This window comes from Lemur catta, chromosome 13, assembly GCF_020740605.2.
Source record: "Lemur catta isolate mLemCat1 chromosome 13, mLemCat1.pri, whole genome shotgun sequence".
Lineage (NCBI taxonomy): Eukaryota > Metazoa > Chordata > Mammalia > Primates > Lemuridae > Lemur > Lemur catta.
The window spans coordinates 19,858,138-19,878,998 of NC_059140.1; the positions used below are offsets into that span (position 1 = coordinate 19,858,138).

General features: G+C 35.2%; 1 protein-coding gene across 4 annotated transcripts in view; it reads right to left on the minus strand.

Moving 5' to 3' along the window:
- The window catches only part of TPP2 (tripeptidyl peptidase 2), a 72,809-nt gene that overhangs the window by 16,070 nt on the left and 35,878 nt on the right, over positions 1-20,861 (minus strand). For 3 of the 4 annotated variants that reach the window (XM_045567543.1, XM_045567545.1, XM_045567546.1), the window contains 13 exons: positions 19,951-20,066; positions 19,268-19,436; positions 18,420-18,577; positions 17,339-17,415; positions 15,205-15,311; positions 12,530-12,684; positions 11,291-11,407; positions 11,049-11,149; positions 9,663-9,759; positions 8,404-8,541; positions 6,437-6,681; positions 6,126-6,204; positions 4,229-4,267 (listed from right to left, as the gene is read on the minus strand). In XM_045567543.1, coding sequence (XP_045423499.1) covers positions 4,229-4,267; positions 6,126-6,204; positions 6,437-6,681; positions 8,404-8,541; positions 9,663-9,759; positions 11,049-11,149; positions 11,291-11,407; positions 12,530-12,684; positions 15,205-15,311; positions 17,339-17,415; positions 18,420-18,577; positions 19,268-19,436; positions 19,951-20,066 — 1,598 coding nt within the window. The remainder of the gene's footprint in view (positions 1-4,228; positions 4,268-6,125; positions 6,205-6,436; positions 6,682-8,403; positions 8,542-9,662; positions 9,760-11,048; positions 11,150-11,290; positions 11,408-12,529; positions 12,685-15,204; positions 15,312-17,338; positions 17,416-18,419; positions 18,578-19,267; positions 19,437-19,950; positions 20,067-20,861) is intronic. The other variant, XM_045567544.1, reaches the window with a different exon arrangement.

The window sequence follows — 20,861 nt, forward strand, 5'->3', positions numbered from 1 at the left end:
ACTAATGTGTTTGCTGACAGTACAGTCAAATATGGGATAGAGAATAGAAAACGAGTAAGTCTAGGACTTGGTGCTAAGCATTCTATTACCCAGATGCTCTGTAAGTGAGAAAGGTAGGAAGCAAAAAAAATCTGGGGTCATGGAAGCCTTTAGGAAAACCCACTGTGAACCAAGAGGTAGCGGTCAACTGACCATGTAGCTGAGAGGTGGTGTACGATGGGGAAGGACATAATTGGAAAACCCAGCAGCACAGAGCCTGTTCATCACTGTGACAAGAGCAGTATCACGGGACAGTGGAGGCATAAGGCCCGATGAAGACAGACATGAAGAGAGAATGGGAAGTAAGTATATCTACAGTTTGAGAAGCAGAGAAATGGAATGTAACTAAATCTATTTTATTAGCACATTAAATCTTTAGTTATGAAAAGTAAACAATTATTTGGAAAATGAAATCACATGTTATACCTGCTAAATTTGTTTCTGATACAATAACTGGGTGCCCTTAATTAAATCATTATTTATTAAATCAATCTCTCAAACTCTATCTTCAGGTTTGTATTAAGGCTGCTAAATGAAAATATTATATTCATTTTAATTAACAAAGTTTCTAAAATTAGAATAAATTATGTTACCAAAAAGACTTTTATTGCCCTAATCACGGTAATTTCAGAAGAAACATTGCACAAGTTGAGTCCAAAACAGTATTGCAAGCCCCCACCTTCCCCAAAATAGGATTTATAGGTGTATATGTAAATATTCCCATTTTTAACAATTTTCACAATTAAACTCAATTTGGGGGTATAAAATGAGATAATGGTAAATATGAACTACTGTTGTAGTATTCCAACACAAAGTAACAACTATCTCCACATGACTCATTTAAAACACAGAAAACCACCTGACGTGAGATAACCATATAAATCCATTTGTACCCATTCAGTATCACTCTCCCCCTGAGGTCAGGGAGCCACAGCCTGTAAACAAATGCCTTATGTGAAATGTGGGACTGGGAAAAAGGAGGAGGTCTACTGCTCGGGCTAGCTTTCAGGGCCTGGCCACCCATCCTTCTCTCCATCTTGAGGTTCACTCTCCAGGGTGGGCACTACCCTGAGCAAAGCCAAAGTAAGGTGTCTGCAAAATTCTAAGCTGATTGATTACCTACCACCAATTTCATATAGAAACAGACTTTCTCAGTGTCATCTGTATAGCATAGACAACATATCTAAGAATTAAAAGTCTAAGTGATCTCCAATATTTAGTCAACATAGTTCTATTCTTTTTGGAATCAAGCTTCTTTATTTACTCTCCAGTGTGCTAGAATGTCAATGCCACTTGCCTGGCAGCCCCCATTCACTCTAACATAAATGTGTTCTCATGCCTCCTTGCCCTATCAGGGAGAGAAGTATGACCCTTCAAGGCAGGAAGCTTATGTGAGGCAATTCCTCCTCTGAAATTCTCAGGTGAGTTATTTGCTATTTTTGTTTTAGTACAGAAGAGAGAAAATAGAATTGAACTTAAAAATGAACAATCCATTAAAACTAATTTATGATTAACAATGAATTCTACTGAAGACCTGTAAGAAGTAGGAAGAAATCATATATGCGGGCAATCTTGAACTATCACTAAAAGCACAGAGACATGGAAAGTTTATGATGAATTATCTCAGGAAAAAAATCAAGGTTTTGTAATCAGCATTTTATATAAATATATCAAATTAGCAATTATAAATGTTAGTATAATCCTATAAAATATTTTAGGACAGGAACTTTTTATTATTTAAAACCATGAACCTAGTAGGTTTCGTTTCTAATCAAAAGAAAAATGGCGCTATTTTTCATTTGTTTTATCATGGTCATTTGTTCTTTTTGCCAATAAGCATTTTTACAACTTATTTCTCAAGGGCTTAACGTAGGGTCAATTTAACAGAAATGAATGAATTTGTACCATAAATCTTGAGAAATGTTGATTATGGCTTAAAAAGACAGTCAACAAGAAATCTTCAGGGGGGCTGTGGTGGCTCATGTCAGTAATCCTAGCACTCTGGGAGGCTGAGGCAGGAGGACTGCTTGAGGGCAGAAGTTGAGGCCCCATCTCTACTAAAAATAGAAAAAATTATCTGGGCATGGTGGCATGCACCTATAGTCCCAGCTACTTGGGAGGCTGAGGCAGGAGGATTGCTTGAGCCCAGGAGTTTGAGGTTGCTGTGAGCTAGGCTGACGCCACAGCACTCTAGCTTGGGCAACAGAGCAAGACTCTTTTTCAAAAAAAAAAAAAAGAAATCTGCAGAGCAGAGTAGAAAGGATATGAACAGTTCTCTATAACATATATTTAATAGTAAGTTAAAAAAAATCATTTCACATTCCAGCTATTCACCATTGAAAGCATCTCAATAGTGTGCAAACTGAATATTTTCTAGAGTCAGATTAATCCACCAAACCAGTAACTACTCTTTAAGCAACATAACTGACCATCATTTAAGTTGGTTTAAAGATTGTAATTTCTTTAGTTTCTACATTATTAATAACTACACATTCAAAAACTTAAAAGCTTTACACAAACTATTTTAAAGATTTATATCACCTTTGAATGCTATTTATGACCTGCTAAAAGTAACTATACTCTTTTCATATTACAATAAACTTAAAAAAGGGCAAGGTATTTTTTCAAATCAAGTCACAAACTCAGAGAACAAATCCATTAAGGATTATGTGCAAAATGTTATTTGGTATTTTCATCAACTAAAAATTATACGTATTTCCTTTGTAATGTGACTATAAAACTCTTAATACTGATTAATTTTAAAATAAAGCTTTACTGTGTACTTGCACTGGAGATAGGGAGGAATAAGCAGAGGTATCTCTAGTTGCCCAGTTCTTCATATGAAGCTTTACTAACCATCAAGTAATAACCTTCCTACTCATTGACACTTTCCTACCTCATACAACTCCATCCAAGTAAAAATCCAGGAAAACTCCCAAAAGGTCAACCATAACATATAAAAGGAAGAAAAAAAATTGGCCATGGCTCTTGTGTACCTATCTTCTATTTTTAATGAGTTCCTAGGATACCTTTTCCTCATTCTCTAAAGCAGTGGCTTTCAAACTATTTTCACAATGAGCCAAAGATACACACATCAATACATAAAATGCAATTACAGTTTAAGGAGTCTGATGAACTAACATTTCCTACTTTTTAAAAAAATGCTGGTAATATTCCATTAAATAAATTTACATGGCCCCAAACAGGTCAAGACACCCAGTTGAGAAATACTGGTCTTCAGTCATTTATCTTGAAAAATGATTCCTAGTGGTGCATTTTGTTTGAACAAAATGTTTACCATTATGTAATAATATGGACTTTCAGAAGACATTTTAATAAAGGAATTTTAGCTACTATAAAATGGTGACCCCCCCCCAGTCCCACATCATTATAAATTAAAAAAACAAAGTTATTTTTTGTTTACACCTTAGAACTCTGATTCTCCCACTGCAATACTTTCTGCTTGAAGAAATCACTAAAATACGATGTCAGCAGGTCTTCACCAGAGAGCTCATCAAGTGTGTCTCTTTCTTTAGAAAGTAGACATTTTCTAAATAGTCTAATGTAGAAATTTTCTTTTTTGAGTTAAATTTGGCTCTCATAGTCAATCAAAGATTGCCTAATAAACTACAGGAAAGTCAATCAGACCACTTATAAGTATGGTCTTAAAATCTCTTTGCACTCTCACTGTGAGCTTTAATTTTTGGTCAGCAGTCCTTCCTTCTGTTCCTTCTATGTCCATTGCTCTGCCCTTCCAGAACTAGGATAGGTGCAAGAGCAAGGAATAAAGTTCACTTTAAAGAGCTGCAATATATTATAAATCATATCATCCACTTTAAAAATGCTTTTAGATTTAAAATTTACACTCATCTCTCTGTAGGATTTTAGATATGCAAAATTTCAAATAGTTACTAGGCATCATATTTGAAGCAAGAAATGAATAGCATTAAAATTTTTCTATACACAGTAAACAGGGGTCTTCCAGGAATTTATGGTTGAAAAATAAAACCTTTAGAAAAGCAGTATGTCAGCATTGCTTGCAGGGATAGCTAAGAGCACTATACTGCAGAATGTAAAGAAAGGAAACTAAGGGAGATATTTAAAAAAAAATTTGTAATAGTGACAGAAAAAAGGTTTAATATGCAAATAAGGCTTTAAGACATCTTTTTTAAGAACTGGCAATCAGTACCTTTTTAAATTTTCCTTGTCGTTTTGCTGCAGACTGCCCCTGGGAGTTAGAACGACATTCTGTAAGAAAACATGCATAATCTACACAGGATGGAGACACCACCTCTGTCTAATTTTCTTCCAGTTTACGTTCCACCTGTGTCACAGCACTTAGAAGGGTCAGGTCTCTGATCAAAATGGCATGCTTTTAAGGAAAGCAACACTGCCACTTTAATTTTTTAAATAAAAATGCACTCGAACATGTTATTCCTAAGAGTAAATCTTTTTCAACTTTTTATTTGAAAAATTTAGATCAAAATCCATTAGTGATGAAAACGTTTTTTAAAATATTAAATTTAGCTGATGGTCTACAGACTCTGATTTTAAAGGATGTCATGACAATCACACAAGCCTATGCATTCTTACAAAAAGCATCATTCAAAGTTACTGTGAAAGTCAAAGCTAAGTAAAAATCAACAGTTACTTTCCCAACTACCAAAAACAAGAAACACAAAAATACTGAGGAAAGATTAAATAAACAATGTGATAGAAATTATAACAAACTCAATAGCTTTAGATTATTGCTCTCTCTCAAGAAAATCTACCCTGATAATAATAATTATAGTTAATACCACATGTTTATAATTTAATATCACAACTGTCTCTGAAACAATTTAGGTAGGAAGTAGTCACTATTTCTGAATTGCTAAAAGCATACCTCTACTAACAATGCTCTTTTATTATACTCTTTACAAGGAAGAGGACTCTTTGTAATAGTCATCTGTCATGTGAATGAAAAATTCATAGCTGAAGCAGCTATGCTTCTGGTGATATGAAATCCATCAAAAATGACTACCAGGATTTCTTAAATCAGTGCATATATGAATTCCAATATCATTAACAATTGACTTACTTTAAATTATACTGAAGTATGCATGTATAAAAAGTATAAACTGAAATGAGAACCAAGAAATGTCAGAGTAGGCAACTTTTTCTAAGCACAAAATTCCCCATTTATGCTTCAATGACAGTAGATTAATAGCCTTGGGTTCAACAGCAGTAAGAAATAAATATAATTTTTAAGATGTATGAGAGATCTACTAATTTTGATAATAGCATTTATAGATTCCGCATTAGGTGGTAGACTGACTTAGCTTCGTAAGAACTAATACTAAAGAGAAATGCAAACATGTAAGAATGACAACTTTTACTGCACTGAGCTAAAATGATTTTACAAAAAAGGGGATACATCTATATAAACACCATTCTCACAATAAATTTGTAATGAAAACACAGACAAAAAAAGAAAAACAGGCACCTGTAAAATTGTAACATTTATCTCCAAACTACAATCAGCATCATGTTTCTAATAAAAAGCATAATTTTGAAACTAAAAGGCAATGCCAAAATAAATATCTCATATTTTCTATTATGCAAAACGCCAACAAGAAAAAGGTCTGTACATGTGTGAAAAATACCATTCCTTAGTAATAATTATTCTAATTTTTAGAAGCAATCCAAGAGAATTTTATTTATTCCTATATCCATAATATTATGTTGGTTAAAATTCTATAACATTTTAATTTTGAACATCCCATTTACTTAAGCAAAGTTTGATTTGGATCTACATGTTTCACAGGAAGTTTGTGTGTATTAGCCACATGAGCTAGGACAGGTTCAGGGCTCAAGTATTTAGGCTCGTGAAAAACAACAATAAATATTTGAATATATGACTCAATTTAAAAGATAACCAAATATTAATTGACCTTCACTAGTAACTTGAGGGAAAAAGCTATTAGAATTTTCTTTCCAGGGATATCTTCTCTTTTATCCATTCTGAAATATGGAATTAATTCCCATCTTCAAAGAAATGGAAATTTTGGAATAGGTAATTTCAGTGTAAATAAACTAATACTTACAGCTTTCTTTCCAAGTTCAGTCTTTGACAATGTTAAGGATCCTGCAAGGTAGCATCCAGGTCCTGCCCCTTTAGGTATTCTAGTAAGAGAATTCAAAGAGGGGGAAATAAAGCAACAAAAGAGAAAGTTTCACAAAGATAATTAAGGGGAAAAACATCAAAACAATTGAGTGAATTCCCATAGCTAAGATTTCAAGAATCAAAAAGGAGAAATAACATCAGCCTAAAATGATAAATGACAACATACTATAAATTTAGCCTAATGTATTGTGTATAAGATGGGCAGTAGGTATAAGCAATGTTATCACTTACTTATCATCAGGTAAGGAAGTAACAAAGAATGGCTGGTTATATTTGGGTGGTAATGTCAAATTGCTTGATTTCTTCTTTCCCAGAAGCGCAAGACTATGATTTTCATGAATATCTAAGCTCAAGGTATTAGACAATCTATGAGAAACAATAAATGGAAGATCTTTAAGACGTTCCAAATCACTGATTTGCTCATGGCGAATCTGTAGCCGAATTGTATAATCTCCTTTCTCCAGTTTCAAAGAATACTAAAAATAAAAAACAATATTTGGGTAAATTAAGTTTAACCAAGTAAACTGAAATCACAGTTAAGAGGATAAGTGAAACAGTTACCACTTTCAGACTGCTTCAGTATGTGAGGTACAGTGCAAGCCACTATACAAACATCTACCTATACACAAAGACCCTAGTGTGCTGGTGAGCAGACAGGCTCAGGGACATCAAGTGAGTTGCCTACACAATACAAAAGTATAAAGGAGTTGGAGTCGGGTCTAACTCCAAAGCCCTTAATTCCTTCCACAACAACAGAACACTCCCGTATTTTTACCAAAAATCAGTGTCTGCTTAATACCGATAAGACCCATGATTTTCTAGTTCATGCGTCCTCAGAGATGTGTATGAAACAATGCCAAAAAGTTCACAAAATTGTGGTGGGTCACGCCTGTAATCCTAGCACTCTGGGAGGCTGAGGCAGGAGGATCCCTTGAGCCCAGGAGTTCGAGTGAGACCCCATCTCTACTAAAAATACAAAGAAATTAGCCAGGCAACTAAAAAAAAAAAAATTAGAAAAAATTTGCTGGGTGTGGTGGTGCGTGCTTATAACACACATGTGTATACATATGATGGTTGGTTGGTTTGGTATATATGTCTGTGTATATATGTCTGTATGTATCTATTTATTTAATTAATTTATTTGAGATGGGGTCTCTCCATGTTGCCCAGGTTGAAGTGCAGTGGCTATTCACGGGTGCAATCATAACACACTACAGTCTCAAAATCCCAGGCTCCGGCTGTCCTCTTGCCTCAGCCTCCTGAGAAGCTGGGACTACAGGTATGTGTCACTGTGCCCAGCTCATCTTTATAATATAACCAAAATGCCATCACAGACAGGAAAAACAGGAAGTCAACAGAGATCAAAAAATAACAAATCTACTATGCTCCATACCAAGTTAACATGTACAAAAGAACAGGATGCTATACTCTACAGCAGCAGTTTCTTCTGAGATTTAAAAAGTGACCGAAGTAATGGCACTGCAATAATCCAGTCTATAATGAGATGTGGCTGCTGCTTGCTTTGAAGGAAAAAAGGATGCCATTCCTTGAATGACTAACTGGAAAAAAACCTTCATAAATTATTTTCATCATTCAGCATAAAATTATAAATGATACAGGAACTATTTCATTTCTTTGTAAAAATATTTAGGTGTAAAATTTCTATAAATTACATGATTACAAGATTTTTTCTCTTCAATGTGACAGCACAAAGCATGGTGCCTCACACATAGTAAGTGTGCAATACACAGCTGTCCAAGGAAGAAGTAAATTTGAAAGTACTAATAAACTGAAGACACAGGGCCACTGCTATAGTGTTCTCTTTATCCTATTCAGACCTGGGATCATTTCAAGGTGCTCACATCTGTCTGATGATTTGCTTTCCACCTTCAGACAGGTGGAAGCAATACATGTAGGAAGGAGAAAAGCTATAAACAAAAAGCCATCCTGATCAGTGTCTGCAAGCATTCTTTGTCCTCTTCCCCAAAACATGATTCATCACAACTACATGACAGAAAAAGTTGTCACAATCTGTTCAACAACTACAATAAATAACAAATATTCTGATGTTTAAAAAGTACTAAATGTAAAACTATGGCATTTAAAAAAATATGAATATTACTATAACAAGAAATTAGAGTTTCATTAGTTCAGGAAACAGCTTCTGTTAATTCTAAAAATTTCAGAGAATCTTATACCTGATGTGGATAGGCATCGCCTGAGCCCATCTGTCTTTTGTTCTGGTCAAAAATAATCCACAGCTGGCTGTCAAATTCTGATTCATACAATAATTCACAAAGTAGTGGGCAGCTTGGAGTTACTTCTCCACTCTTAGGCTATAAAAAAAAATAAGAATGATTACTTGACATGGTATGAACTGTTTTTTGTTTTTTTTTTTTTTGAGACAGAGTCTTGCTCTGTTGCCCAAGCTAAAGTGCCTAGCTCACAGCAACCTCAAACTCCTGGGCTCAAGCAATCCTTCTGCCTCGGCCTCCCAAGTAGCTGGGACTATAGGTGTGCATCACCACACCCAGCTAATTTTTTCTATTTTTAGTAGAGACACGGTCTCACTCTTGCTCAGGCTGGTCTTGAACTCCTGAGCTCAAGCAATCCTCCTGCCTCGGCCTCCCAGAGTGCTAGGATTACAGGTGTGAGCCACCACACCCGGCCGGGTAACACATGATTTCTAAAACAGATTTTCAATACTGTTATTGACATCAGACTTTTTCATTTAAAAATATTAAAAATACTTTCTCATGCTAAAAAAATTGTGAAATGTAGAACATCTAGTATTTTGGCACTAATAAAAGACACTTTTATAGAGTTTTAAAAATACAAATCTAGCTATCTTTATTCATTAATAAGTAATATATATTTATTAGGACCTCTAATGACTTCATAAATTTGAAATGTGACAATTTATTGAAATCAATCATCTCCCTAACATTAAAACCAAATTGATACTATGTTTCAACAACAGTTTTATTGAAGTCTCATCAGTCCTACAAAATTCTTCCATCCAGCATTTCCACTGGTCTCAATTACTTTTACCACTCTTCCCACCTAGGAGCTATTCTGATCTTTCCCTGTCCTGATGCCTGCTTCACAGAAAGCAGGCAGGCCCAGCACCATGACCAAAAGGCATGTGGTATTTCTGAGACATCTAACTGTCCCTGGATCAGATGGCACCTCTGGCCAGGTATCAGTATTAGTGATTATAAAAACTAAGGCTCAAAGCCAGGTCACCACTAAATTATACTTTGTGACTTCACACCTGAATGGTACTTAGATAATCATAAATTATAATTTCCTAAAGAGTAAGATCAAATTAATTCCATATTAATTACTTGATTCCACTTACTTATGTATCTCATATATATACTTTCTACTTCTGATTTTATGAACCATAAACACAGAAATTCATCATAAGGGTATACTTTATTAGGTAAACACTTACCTGATGAAAGTTGTATGTCAGGACCATCTCATAAAGTTGACGATTATTTGGCAAAACATCCCTTGATCCTAAAGGTTTTGTTTTTGCACTCACTGGCCTGTAATGAGGGAATCACATAACTGATTTAACAGTTCATTGAATTAGACAAATAAAAGCGTAAGTAACAAAATTTATAAAATGACAGATGAGCATTTCTGAAAATTGTCCTTTTCAGTATACTTCATAATATTTTAATTAGTAACATATAATTCTTTATTGACTGAACCATAGCAATACAGTTTAAACCTCACAATAAATATTACAAAGGTAATCTTTTCATGATAAAAACATTTTCAAGTGCCAACAAATAGCTCTTAACACAACCAAATCCCAACATTAGGGTGACAATCTCTAACAGCGTTGAAGGACAAGTTTTGATCTGAACCTTTCTATCTAAACTGCTGACAGCACTACCCATGCACAACATAGCCCACCCCAGCTAGGCCACCCTAGCTCCCTGGTGCTGCTCACCACACACCAGGGACCACACTCAGCCCTCATCTTGACTGAGTGAATGGTATTTATTTACTTTTAGGAGTCCTCTGAAGCAAGTTATTAAGGTACAGATTTTATAAAGGAAAACACTGAGACTGGGAAAATAAGTTTTAAATACAGTTTGAAATGTTGATAAAACTTAATAGTCTACTTTAAATTTAGCTCTAATTTTGAGATTTTGGGGGAAAACATTAAGATGACAGAAACTGGATATACCTGCTTCAAAAGTTGAAGTCTTAAGTTTTATTGCTAATTCTAGAAGGCAGTATATCTTTACACATTATTGTGTCACTGACTACTATCCTGAATTGGTTATCTTAATGTACTTATTACTAGGCTTCATGCTGATATGAGTTAAGGTCAAATTAAACAATAAAAATCAGGTATCTTTCTACCATAGTGAGTGTGTGAACATAGGTCAAGGTGCCTTGCTTTCATAAAGGGGGCTGCTGAGGCACCAACAGCAGACTACAGTACTTAAGTTTCTACCATTCAATAAAACTTTTTAGTACTGCAGTTTCTGAAAAGGACTGGACAAAGATTCAGAAAGTAATGTCACAGGGAATGTTAACTGGTTATTTTCTGGCAAGAAATAAAAAGGTTAATGCCCACTGATCCTAAGTAGGCTTGACTGGGATGGACTATCTATCCATTATACTTAACCAGCTTGTGCTGGTCAGGTGGGACAGTGAGGCTAGAAGTTGCTCCTGGGGCTGCCTCCCAGAGACCTGCAAAGATACATTCTCATCTCCAACATTCAGATGGATTTAAAAAAAACTCTTTTCAAAAAGTGTAAGAGATTCCCCTCAATCAATATTCACTATTTGTAGCCCCTAAAATATGGAATGGTACCGTAGTGTTTGGACCCAGCTCTTCAAGGTTATGCAGGGAGCCAGATCTTCATATTTCAAGGAGGACTGAACATCAAAACGGTTGATTCCTTCAGATGCATGCTACAAAGGATATTTATCACATTACTTTCTTAAACTTTTAAAAAAGATTTCCCCATTACAGTTTAAATCAAACCAATGAAATTACTTGTCAATAATAAAAATAGTTGACATTAAATATGATGTAAATGTTGTAGAACTTACAATGTTTAACTGAGGAGCAGTACACACTATCCCATGGAAAGAAATGGTATAATCAATATTGACATCACTGAGACTTGCCCACCAGCGAGCAATGCAAAATTCAATTGCTTTACCACCCTGCAAAAAAATAAATTATAAAATATGGAATATAAATATTAGCTGTTTTAGAGCAATTCTATGCTTTTAAACTTTCCTATTTGTAGTAAGAAAATGCAAAGAACTTTTATCAGCTATGCTAAGAGACAAATCACAGTTGCATAGATAGGATGTAGGTATTTAACTATATATTTGCCCATAATCTTATACTTTTTGTCATGAAAGATCTGAGGCAGCTTTTGAAAGCACAATAAAATAATGGTGAAAAATAAGATGGAATAAAAAATTAAGACCAAGAGAAAAATAATTAAGAATAATGACAAGAGAAAGGGTACTGTAACTCTGTAAGTTATATTCAATAGCCACAGTTGAGTTTTGGGCTCAGAGATGACTGCATGGTCACATTATTCTTATTAAAAAATAAAAATAATAAAATAAGGACAAACTGTTTTAAAAATCACTAAGTGTTTTAGCACTAAGTTTTAAATCAAATTTTCTAGTAATCAGTGAATTAGAAAGTTTAAAAAGATGAATCATGTAACAACGATCCATAGAAGAACACAAATGAAAGTAACCAGAAACACAAGAGATAAAGGGAAAAAAATCACACAACCAACAGAAAACAAAAAGTAGAAGTTTAGGAAAGAACATCAGTACCTTCACCTTCTGTGGAAAAAAGGCTAGTCATCACTTCTAGCACCAGAAATAAGAGGGAGATCTCACATTATTTGAGATTAAACTTAGACATGAAACAGCAGCAACTTATCCTCATAGATTCTTAACAACAGAGTATTATAAAATAACTGACATACAGAAAAGTCTTAAAGAACGAAATAATCTATTTTGCAATGAGGAAGCAATCTAAATCAGGGTCTAAATTATGAGGTATCACAATCTACCAGACTAGCACTTTTCTTTGACTAAATTATTCAAAAATTAAAGAGATGAATATTTACCTTCAACAGGTTTCAAGTACCCTAATTAGACTTCCTATCTTCCTACTTCATTTTTGGACATTAACAAAACATACAGTTCCAATGTGCTCTGAATAGAAACTATAAAATCAAATTCAAATACTTAGTCTTAGCCCGTATCAAAAAGGAAAATAATTATTTTAGAATTTCAAATTGTAATTAAACTTACTAGGACAGGAAAAGCTTCAGTCAGTGTTCCTTTTTCTGGGAGGGAACAAAACTTATAGAATTCATGACTTCGATATGCTCTTTGCTTCACAAGCTGTACTGCATGAAGAACAAACTTGGCTGACACCTCAGAAGAACATGAACACACTGTAACTTCTAAAATAACAGGGAAAGAAGCAAAGTTTTAAACTGTTAAGACTTAAAATGGACATACAGTAGTTTTAATAATTTCTACTTGATTAGGGAACATTATATCAAAAATAAAAGGGTATTCAAAGGAAATACGAAAACTTCCTTTAAAAGAATCAACAGAATATTAATAAAGCTAGAAAGGTATAAGATTTTCTTTGGGAAATAAATTGGTATAAAAATGAACCACCACCATGCTACAAACACCAGGAAACAGCAGCTGTCCACAGATGCACACAGTATTATCTTAAATAGGTACCTTTTAAAATCCCTTCTTGTTTTAACTGAAAACCAATCAATTCCTGATATAGAGGATTATAATGTGTTGTCATGCCTCAATTCCATTAGTACCTATTTATTCAACTTCATTAATAACTTTTCCTAGTGTCTCCCTCTTGTGTCCTGTTTGCATCTAGAAAGTATGACCATGAGAATTACATGTGCTTAGCTTTACTCTGAGACAGAGCTGGAAAGAAGCCAAAATCATTGTGAAGCAAGATCAGCAACTTATCTAAAGAATACCTGCTTTAATTCAAGGGAACTGAAGCAAGGCTCAATCCACTGGTTCACAAAGCCAAGTGGGCACAGAGCTTTTGAAATCTCGTCAGTTGCTAAGAATACAAAATCTAATCTAATGTTACCACACTATTTCTAATTATTTGAAACAGAAATCATCTGTGGATTTCTAATCTAAGACTGTTAAATGCTCTAAGCTACTTCCATTCTAGATCATTTGATAAATTATTTAAAAAACTATTTTCAATACTTACCTAAATAAATCATAATTAGGGTATCATAATTACTGACATTTACCACTAAACAATTTCAATTCACCATTAACCACAGATTTTTATTCTTTAGTATTAATTACCCATGTACATTTTACCAGAACCTTGAGCTATAAAACTTCAAGGGGCCCTGTGTGAATGACACCACAGAGATGTTCAATGCAGCACTTTCGACTGTAGCCCTTTGAAAAACTGTCAAGTGTATGAATATAATCTCAACATGGATGAGCTATGAACCAAGGACTTTATAAAATCTCTAATCCTTTCAACAGGAGAATAAACAGTATTTATAGTTCAAACAGAAGTTCAGATAATTAAGAAACTGGCCCCAGGTAATCATTAGTGTATGGCAGAGTCTGGATTGGAACCTAGACTTGTCAGTGTCCACAGCCCATGCCTCACTACTACTCCATGGTGCCTTCCTGTATTCCAGGCTCTCTTAACTGCAAAATAAGTAAGCGGTTTGGATTAGATGCTCCTCAGGCACTTCCTAGGAGAAGAGGTCTCTAGAAGCAGGGTTCTTTTCTATGTAGCTCACCATCATAGCCCTTTGAAAAGGGCCTGGCACACAGATGGTACATATAAAGATGTTTAACAAGTGAGTCCAGATTATCCACAGAAGGCTATCAGCTTCAACAGCTCCATTGTTACCCAGTGTGCATATTAACAGGCTATACTGGACCCTGTTCAATTTGTTGATTTAACTCTCAGCTTTTGCTATTCATTATTTTGCCCTTACCCAGTTGTACACAACAAGAATAGTCTTCCATTTCCTGTGCTATCAAGTGACGGACAGACGGACTGCATATAGACAGATGGCCAGAAGACGGTATGGGGAACCACAAAGACAATTAGCTCTTCCCAAACTAGCTCTCGTATGATTTCATTATTTCATTTTTAATAAGCTCTTAGATGTAAATACATCTGTATTTGCATATGAGTATAAAAATACATTCCTAAGTCAAATATGAGCCATTTTTACTAATGGCACCTATCTACCTCATAGATTCTGATGGGACTAGATGAGATATAATCTGTGTAAAGCGCCTAGCAGAGGGCCCCAACCCAAGAAGTATCGATAAGGTTGGCTACTAATTTAAATTGGGTGACACTTTTTTGATTGCCCACATTTCTTTCTTTCTATCAATGTGAGTGAGCTCTGACAGCTTACATTCCCCACCCCCAACACTGACTTCTGAATTACATAATTAGGACATAGAACTTGTGAAGGAAAATATGGTATATCCATACCCTTTTATAAAAGCATGACATGATTACTTTCATAGGACTGTAATGTATAATTCAATAGCATTATTTTAACTAATCATTTACTCTCAAAATTTCAGAGACACGAAAGTGAAAATCTTTTATGAACTTTCAATTTGTTTACAGAGCTTCAAAGATTGAAACTCCATTTCTAAAATTCTAGAAGTTTGACAGTTTCATGTTTAAGCAACAGCTGTTCTGGTTAAATAGATTTGTAGCATTTTTAAAAAAAAACAAATCTTAAGATGGCCTAGATAATATGCTGTATGAGCCAATGCAAAATAATACTAGATTTAAAAAAAAATTTAAATCTAACAGTAAATCCAAGGTATGAGAAAAGTATGTGTTGCTAATGAATAAACTTCACATAAATCTTCATACAGATAGAATGTACATGGAGATAAGTGGTCAAGACAGACTTTATTTTACTTACCAGCCCATGTTGCACCCTCAGGAACCTCAATAAAATGCCTTCGAATTTGACCAGGTTTAAAGTGTACATCTGTAAAGGCTACATCATAATGTGATGATTCATTTACTCTGAAAATAAAAATAAATTATTAAATGTGATTCTCTCATAAAACAGCTTTATATTTATAGTAAGCCCACTGGTACTCTAGATTTTATTGAATAAATATAAAAGAACAGTTCACTAGAATAAACACGGGGACTTAAAGGCTGGTTACAAAACCGTATGCACAAACATCCAGTTTTTGCAACATGCTAACAAAGATAACCTCTTGATATTAGATAATTCTTTCTACTTGTCTATTTTATAATTTGTAAGATACATACATACACACACACTATAAAAAAAGCTCTTTTTTGTTAAAGGAATTTTATAACATTCACAGAATTTTCCAATTACCAGATTCCGAATGATAGTGAGTCCTAGATATTAAAATCAAGGGTAATGTTTTGTGTCACTGATACTGTCTTACTGCTATAAGACTGGTTTTAAATTAAGTCCCTCTTGTAGCTTCAAAATGCTCCCATGCTGTAAAATAGTAAAGAAGAAAGACAAACTACTTTCGAAGCATTTTTGTAAGCAATCAATGAAACATAAAGGTCAAATGTATAACCACATGCCATGGAAACTAAGTAGATTCTAGAGACAAATTCTTGCCTGTATGACAAACGTTTAATGAGTGCCTACTATACAGGAGGCACTGTTATCGGGAGCTACAAATATAACAATGAAGAAAACCTGAGCCTTTGCCCTAGACAACCTAGTGGGGAGAGAAAAACCATCAGAGGCATTTAACATAAGATGCTGCTGGTAGACAGTAAGCATTAGGGGGAAATGGGTGAAGAATATACTTGTTCATTCAAAAGGAACCTAGGAATGCTTTCTGAAGGAGATGATATATCAGCTGATTCCTGAAGGTCTTATAAATTACCTTGTCTAAATTCCTACTGGGCTTTGAGGGAATATATGGCTGAGAATTTAACTGTTGTGCAATTTTTCCATGTGTATGCCACCTTTTAAGTTTAATGTACTCAATTTCAACCTATGTTTCTCATGGGCTTAGACCTGTTACATACTTAGTATTTGCCCAAATAACAAATTCAACAGAAATTGTTAACTTAGAACTTTCACTTGTTTCCAGTACTCTCATACTTCCAATCTCACCATTCATCTACTAAACAATTTGCTTTGCTTTGTACATACTGTATAACAGGCTCCATGTAGGAAGGAGTAAAATACAGACCCTGTGTCTTCAGTGGTCGCACAATCAAATGGCATAAATTAATTAAAAAGTTATAACATATTAGCTAATGTCTGTTCAGGGGCATGTAGAAAATGCCACGAGGCAGAAAGAAGAGACTCCCTTTATCCAGGGTGGAACAGGAATGTGCCTGGTCAGTGAGTTAAAAGACAGGCAATCAAAGCCAAGGAATCAGCTGTACAAATGCACAAATCCCAAGGAAACTTGGAGTATCAGAATCAGTGAGTTGGTTAAAATGTGTAATTTGTTGCATGGAATGACAGGAAACACTGGCTGGGGCTATAATTACAAGGGATCATTGTTAACTATTTTAAGAAGCTTGAATCTGATCCTTGGAAGTGCTACTGAAATATTTTAAGCAGGAAGTAAAATGATCAGATTTCATGGCCCCAGGGTGGATAAGATGGAAACTTAGAAGCCTAGAAACATTAAATGCCTAGAAAAGTGGAAGAACCAGGAGAAAAGAATAACCCCAGACACACTGAAACAAAAAAAGCAGGGATGGAAGGGGATAAAGTAATATTGTCAAACCCTGCAGAGGAACTGGGTAAGATGAAAGCTGAGCTATCCTCTCAATTGGGCAATGAAGAGGTCATCAGTAACCCTGACAGTTTTGATGGAAGAGCAGGGCAGATGCCAAGTGCCATCACTCGTTCTCACAGTTAACAAGGAATGATATGGCTGACTCACACCACCTGAAAATGCTAGCCAGTAGCAGAATTAAGACTACATCCCAGATACTTAGTTCTGGACCAGTGATCCATTAAAAGTCTATACTACTCCATAGCCATTGAAAACTGCAATGTAACAGTAAACTGTGAATAACCCGTTACTTACTTTGCTGCTATAACTGCGGTGATCGGAACTCTGAACAGAGGACCTGCATTAGGGGATGCTATATCATAGCCACATACCTCGAAAAAAGAAATGTACCTTTCAATATCCATAAACAAACTTTTAAAAGAGGGGAAAAAAAAGTATAATCTTTTCACAGAATAAATTAATTCAATCTTAAAAGTTAAAGGTCCTAAGTACAAGATGATACCAATTTCCCAACACTAAATCACACAACAGCAAACAGACCAAACAAATACATGTATAACAATCTCTAATTCAGACTAAAGGGGAAATGAGGCATCAAATACAAAATAAATAATTTTAATTACTCTCAACTGAAAATCAGCTCAAATTAGTATTACAGACAACTTTGGAGGTAGACATACTGTTCTATGCTTACTTAAAACTACTGTTTAATAGATGCTTTAGACATCTGAGTATTTAAAGGTAACTGCAGCCAGGATTAGCTGACTAAACAATGACCTAAGTAAAAAGGTTCTGCTGTACCAATTCTCTCTCCCTTTGCTGCCTCACAAAAGGACATGACATTTTTATTTATTTATTTATTTTTGAGACAGAGTCTACGCTCTGCCCAGGCTAGAGTGTCGTGGCATCAGACTAGCTCACAGCAACCTCAAACTCCTGGGCTCAAGCAATCCTCCTGTCTCAGCCTCCTGAGTAGCTGGGACTACAGGCATGCGCCACCATGCCCGGCTAATTTTTTCTATATATTTTTAGTTGTCCAGCTAATTTCTTTCTATCTTTAGTAGAGACGGGGGTCTTGCTCTTGCTCAGGCTGGTCTCGAACTCCTGAGCTCAAACGATCCACCCGCCTCGGCCTCCCAGAGTGCTAGGATTACAGGCGTGAGCCACTGCGCCTGGCCGACATGACATTCTTAATGTACTTCACTGCTTAAATGGATACAGACATACCAGAAGAGCAGTAAAATTTTGGAAGTAAAAAGGTCTAGCTGTTTCTTAACAAGAAAGCAATACATTATAAATATACTTGGGATAGTTTATTTTTAACTTTTAAACATTTTAAAGAGTAAAGAAAGTAAAAGTGAAGACATGTCAATACCTCTGTATAATGCAATCCTTCTCTTAAGCCCCTGGGATCCACACGTATGTTTATGTGTCTACATTGATTCATGAGTTCCAAATGGCTGGGACACTGAACCCAAGATGAATTTGAAGTTAAAGCTAAATGAAGCTGAAGGGATATTTTTTCAGAGTTTTCTGGCATTAAAAAGACCAAAAGTTAAAAATTAGTATTTTTTTCCTTTTCTTCCATTTTAAAAAGTTGTCGTCTCTCAAAAACATTCAGCAACTTAGTTTAATTGACTGTAAAAGTACCCAAAACATGGCTTAAATAAAACAGTCACAGAATCTTCCTTACGTTTCAGTACAATCATGATCCAATCATACTTTCACCAAACACTGGTATGACCTTAAAATACATTTTAGTGGATATTTTTCATTACTGTGTGCAGATAATAGCATTCGACTGAATGAAGACTACCAAATACAAAGTGAAGACTACTTTTGTTTATACCTAATTGAGCTGCAATTCTCCCTGGCTGCTTCTACTTTCCACTTTCCAACTGAAAGCTCTATCTTCTACCCAAGCAGTTGAGTGGGAAAGAAAAATAATTTGATGTCTTATTATCTACAATGTAATAAAAATATAGGTTACTGAAGGCCCACTCTACAGTTTTTCCTCAGTAGTCAAGATGTTAATTGCACTGCTATTGAACTGGGACCCCAAACTGCTCTACTATTTTCCCTTGAATCTATAAGATTTAAAATAGTCATATTGTAAATTCATGCTTTCTTTTCAGAACACTGGCCCAAACAGCATTTCCCTATTGTGATTATCATTCAAACCACAAATGTGAATCTTTCAGCTTATCGCAGCCTATATCTGACCTGTGTTCTCTGGAAATACAGGTTCAATGCCAACACCGTGATCTGAAGGTGCAGCCACCTGGACAGGATCTCGGAGGTAGATGCCACGGTTGTTTCCAACAGTAACAGTGAAACCTAATTTATTAGCGAATGATGTATTCTGAACGAGGTAGTCATAGGCTTTATCAACCTAATTAAGAGAATATAAATGGCTGAAGTCAAGAAAATATTTTGTTGCAATTTTTCAATCCACTTGATTTCAGTTCAAGCAAGTGCAAACAAAAAGTTTCCACACCCAACCTCTCTAAACCACCCATTACCCCAACTAAGAGGACAATTTTATATTTTTAGACACCAGTTGCATCTTCCACTCTGCTCTTTAGTCACACTGTTCTCACGATCAAATTTAAGAACTGATGATCCCTGTGACCATTATGACTGACCAGTTTTTGACCTTCTCTCCTTTGAATTTCCAACCTCTACATGGCCTCCATCTGTTATATTTCTCCATCTTAGTGCAACGAATTTATCTGTAACTATAAAGTTTGCTTTTGTATCCTTTCTACTTATAGTTCTACTATGGCCATAGAATCTACAATTTAGATACACTGAATCACTGCTATAATAGAAAATATTATTCAGTAACATCTAAGACATTATCTTAATGATGTTTTCCAACCCATTTTTCATACAAGCAACAATACCTGAATAATACCATGTCCTTGGGCAAATACTTCTATATTGTCAGCTTTCACTGCAGTGTTTTCTAGAGCTCTTCTGACTGAGTGCACTGTATAGTCAACATTATTAGCTTTCAGACCTAAAATTAAAAAACAAAAACAAGAAAAGCAGTGATAGAGAATTCACTATCTGAAACTCTAGTTCCCCCGAACCAGTATGATGACATGCAGACTCTCTGGTTTTAATGTCTTGTGTTTCAACACTCATTTTTTAATCTCTTTTCAAAGTGACCTGAACAGTCTGAGTCAAACTGCTTGCATCACACTGAGACTTCACTCCACAAAAGTCACTCCATGTCCATTTTGCAGTGGCATTAACGCAGGTTATGCAGAGGTAATATAAATGTACAATCACACACCTAAAGGCACTGGACTGACATTTTTCTTTAAAAACATTTTCTTTAAAAGAACATGGTTGTTGGCAGTCAGTGGTCTTCAACACAATTGCACATTATAAACACCTGGGTGACTTAAGCAAAAAGGATGCTGAGATCTCATGACAGACCAATTAAAGCAGAACCTTCGAGGACTGGATCCCAGGAATTCCTGTTTATTACAAGCTTCCCAGGTGATTCTAGGATACAGCCAGGTTGGGAAAAACATGGAGGCCATCAATTTGTAAGCCTTGTTATCTTGACTGTTGTTAGAGATAAAAGATGATTACTATACCATTCTTCTCTCCAGAACTCATCAAACTAAACTATGATATTTTAAGAAATAAACAACACAAGCATGGAAACAATGATGCTAAAAGAGCAAATCAAGAAAGTGACCAATTTTGTCAGTGAGAAACTTAAAAAAGTGAAGCTCCATCAGAGGAAATGACAGATGAGTTGGGTTTTATAGAACGTATAGGAGTTTGCAAGGCCAAAAAA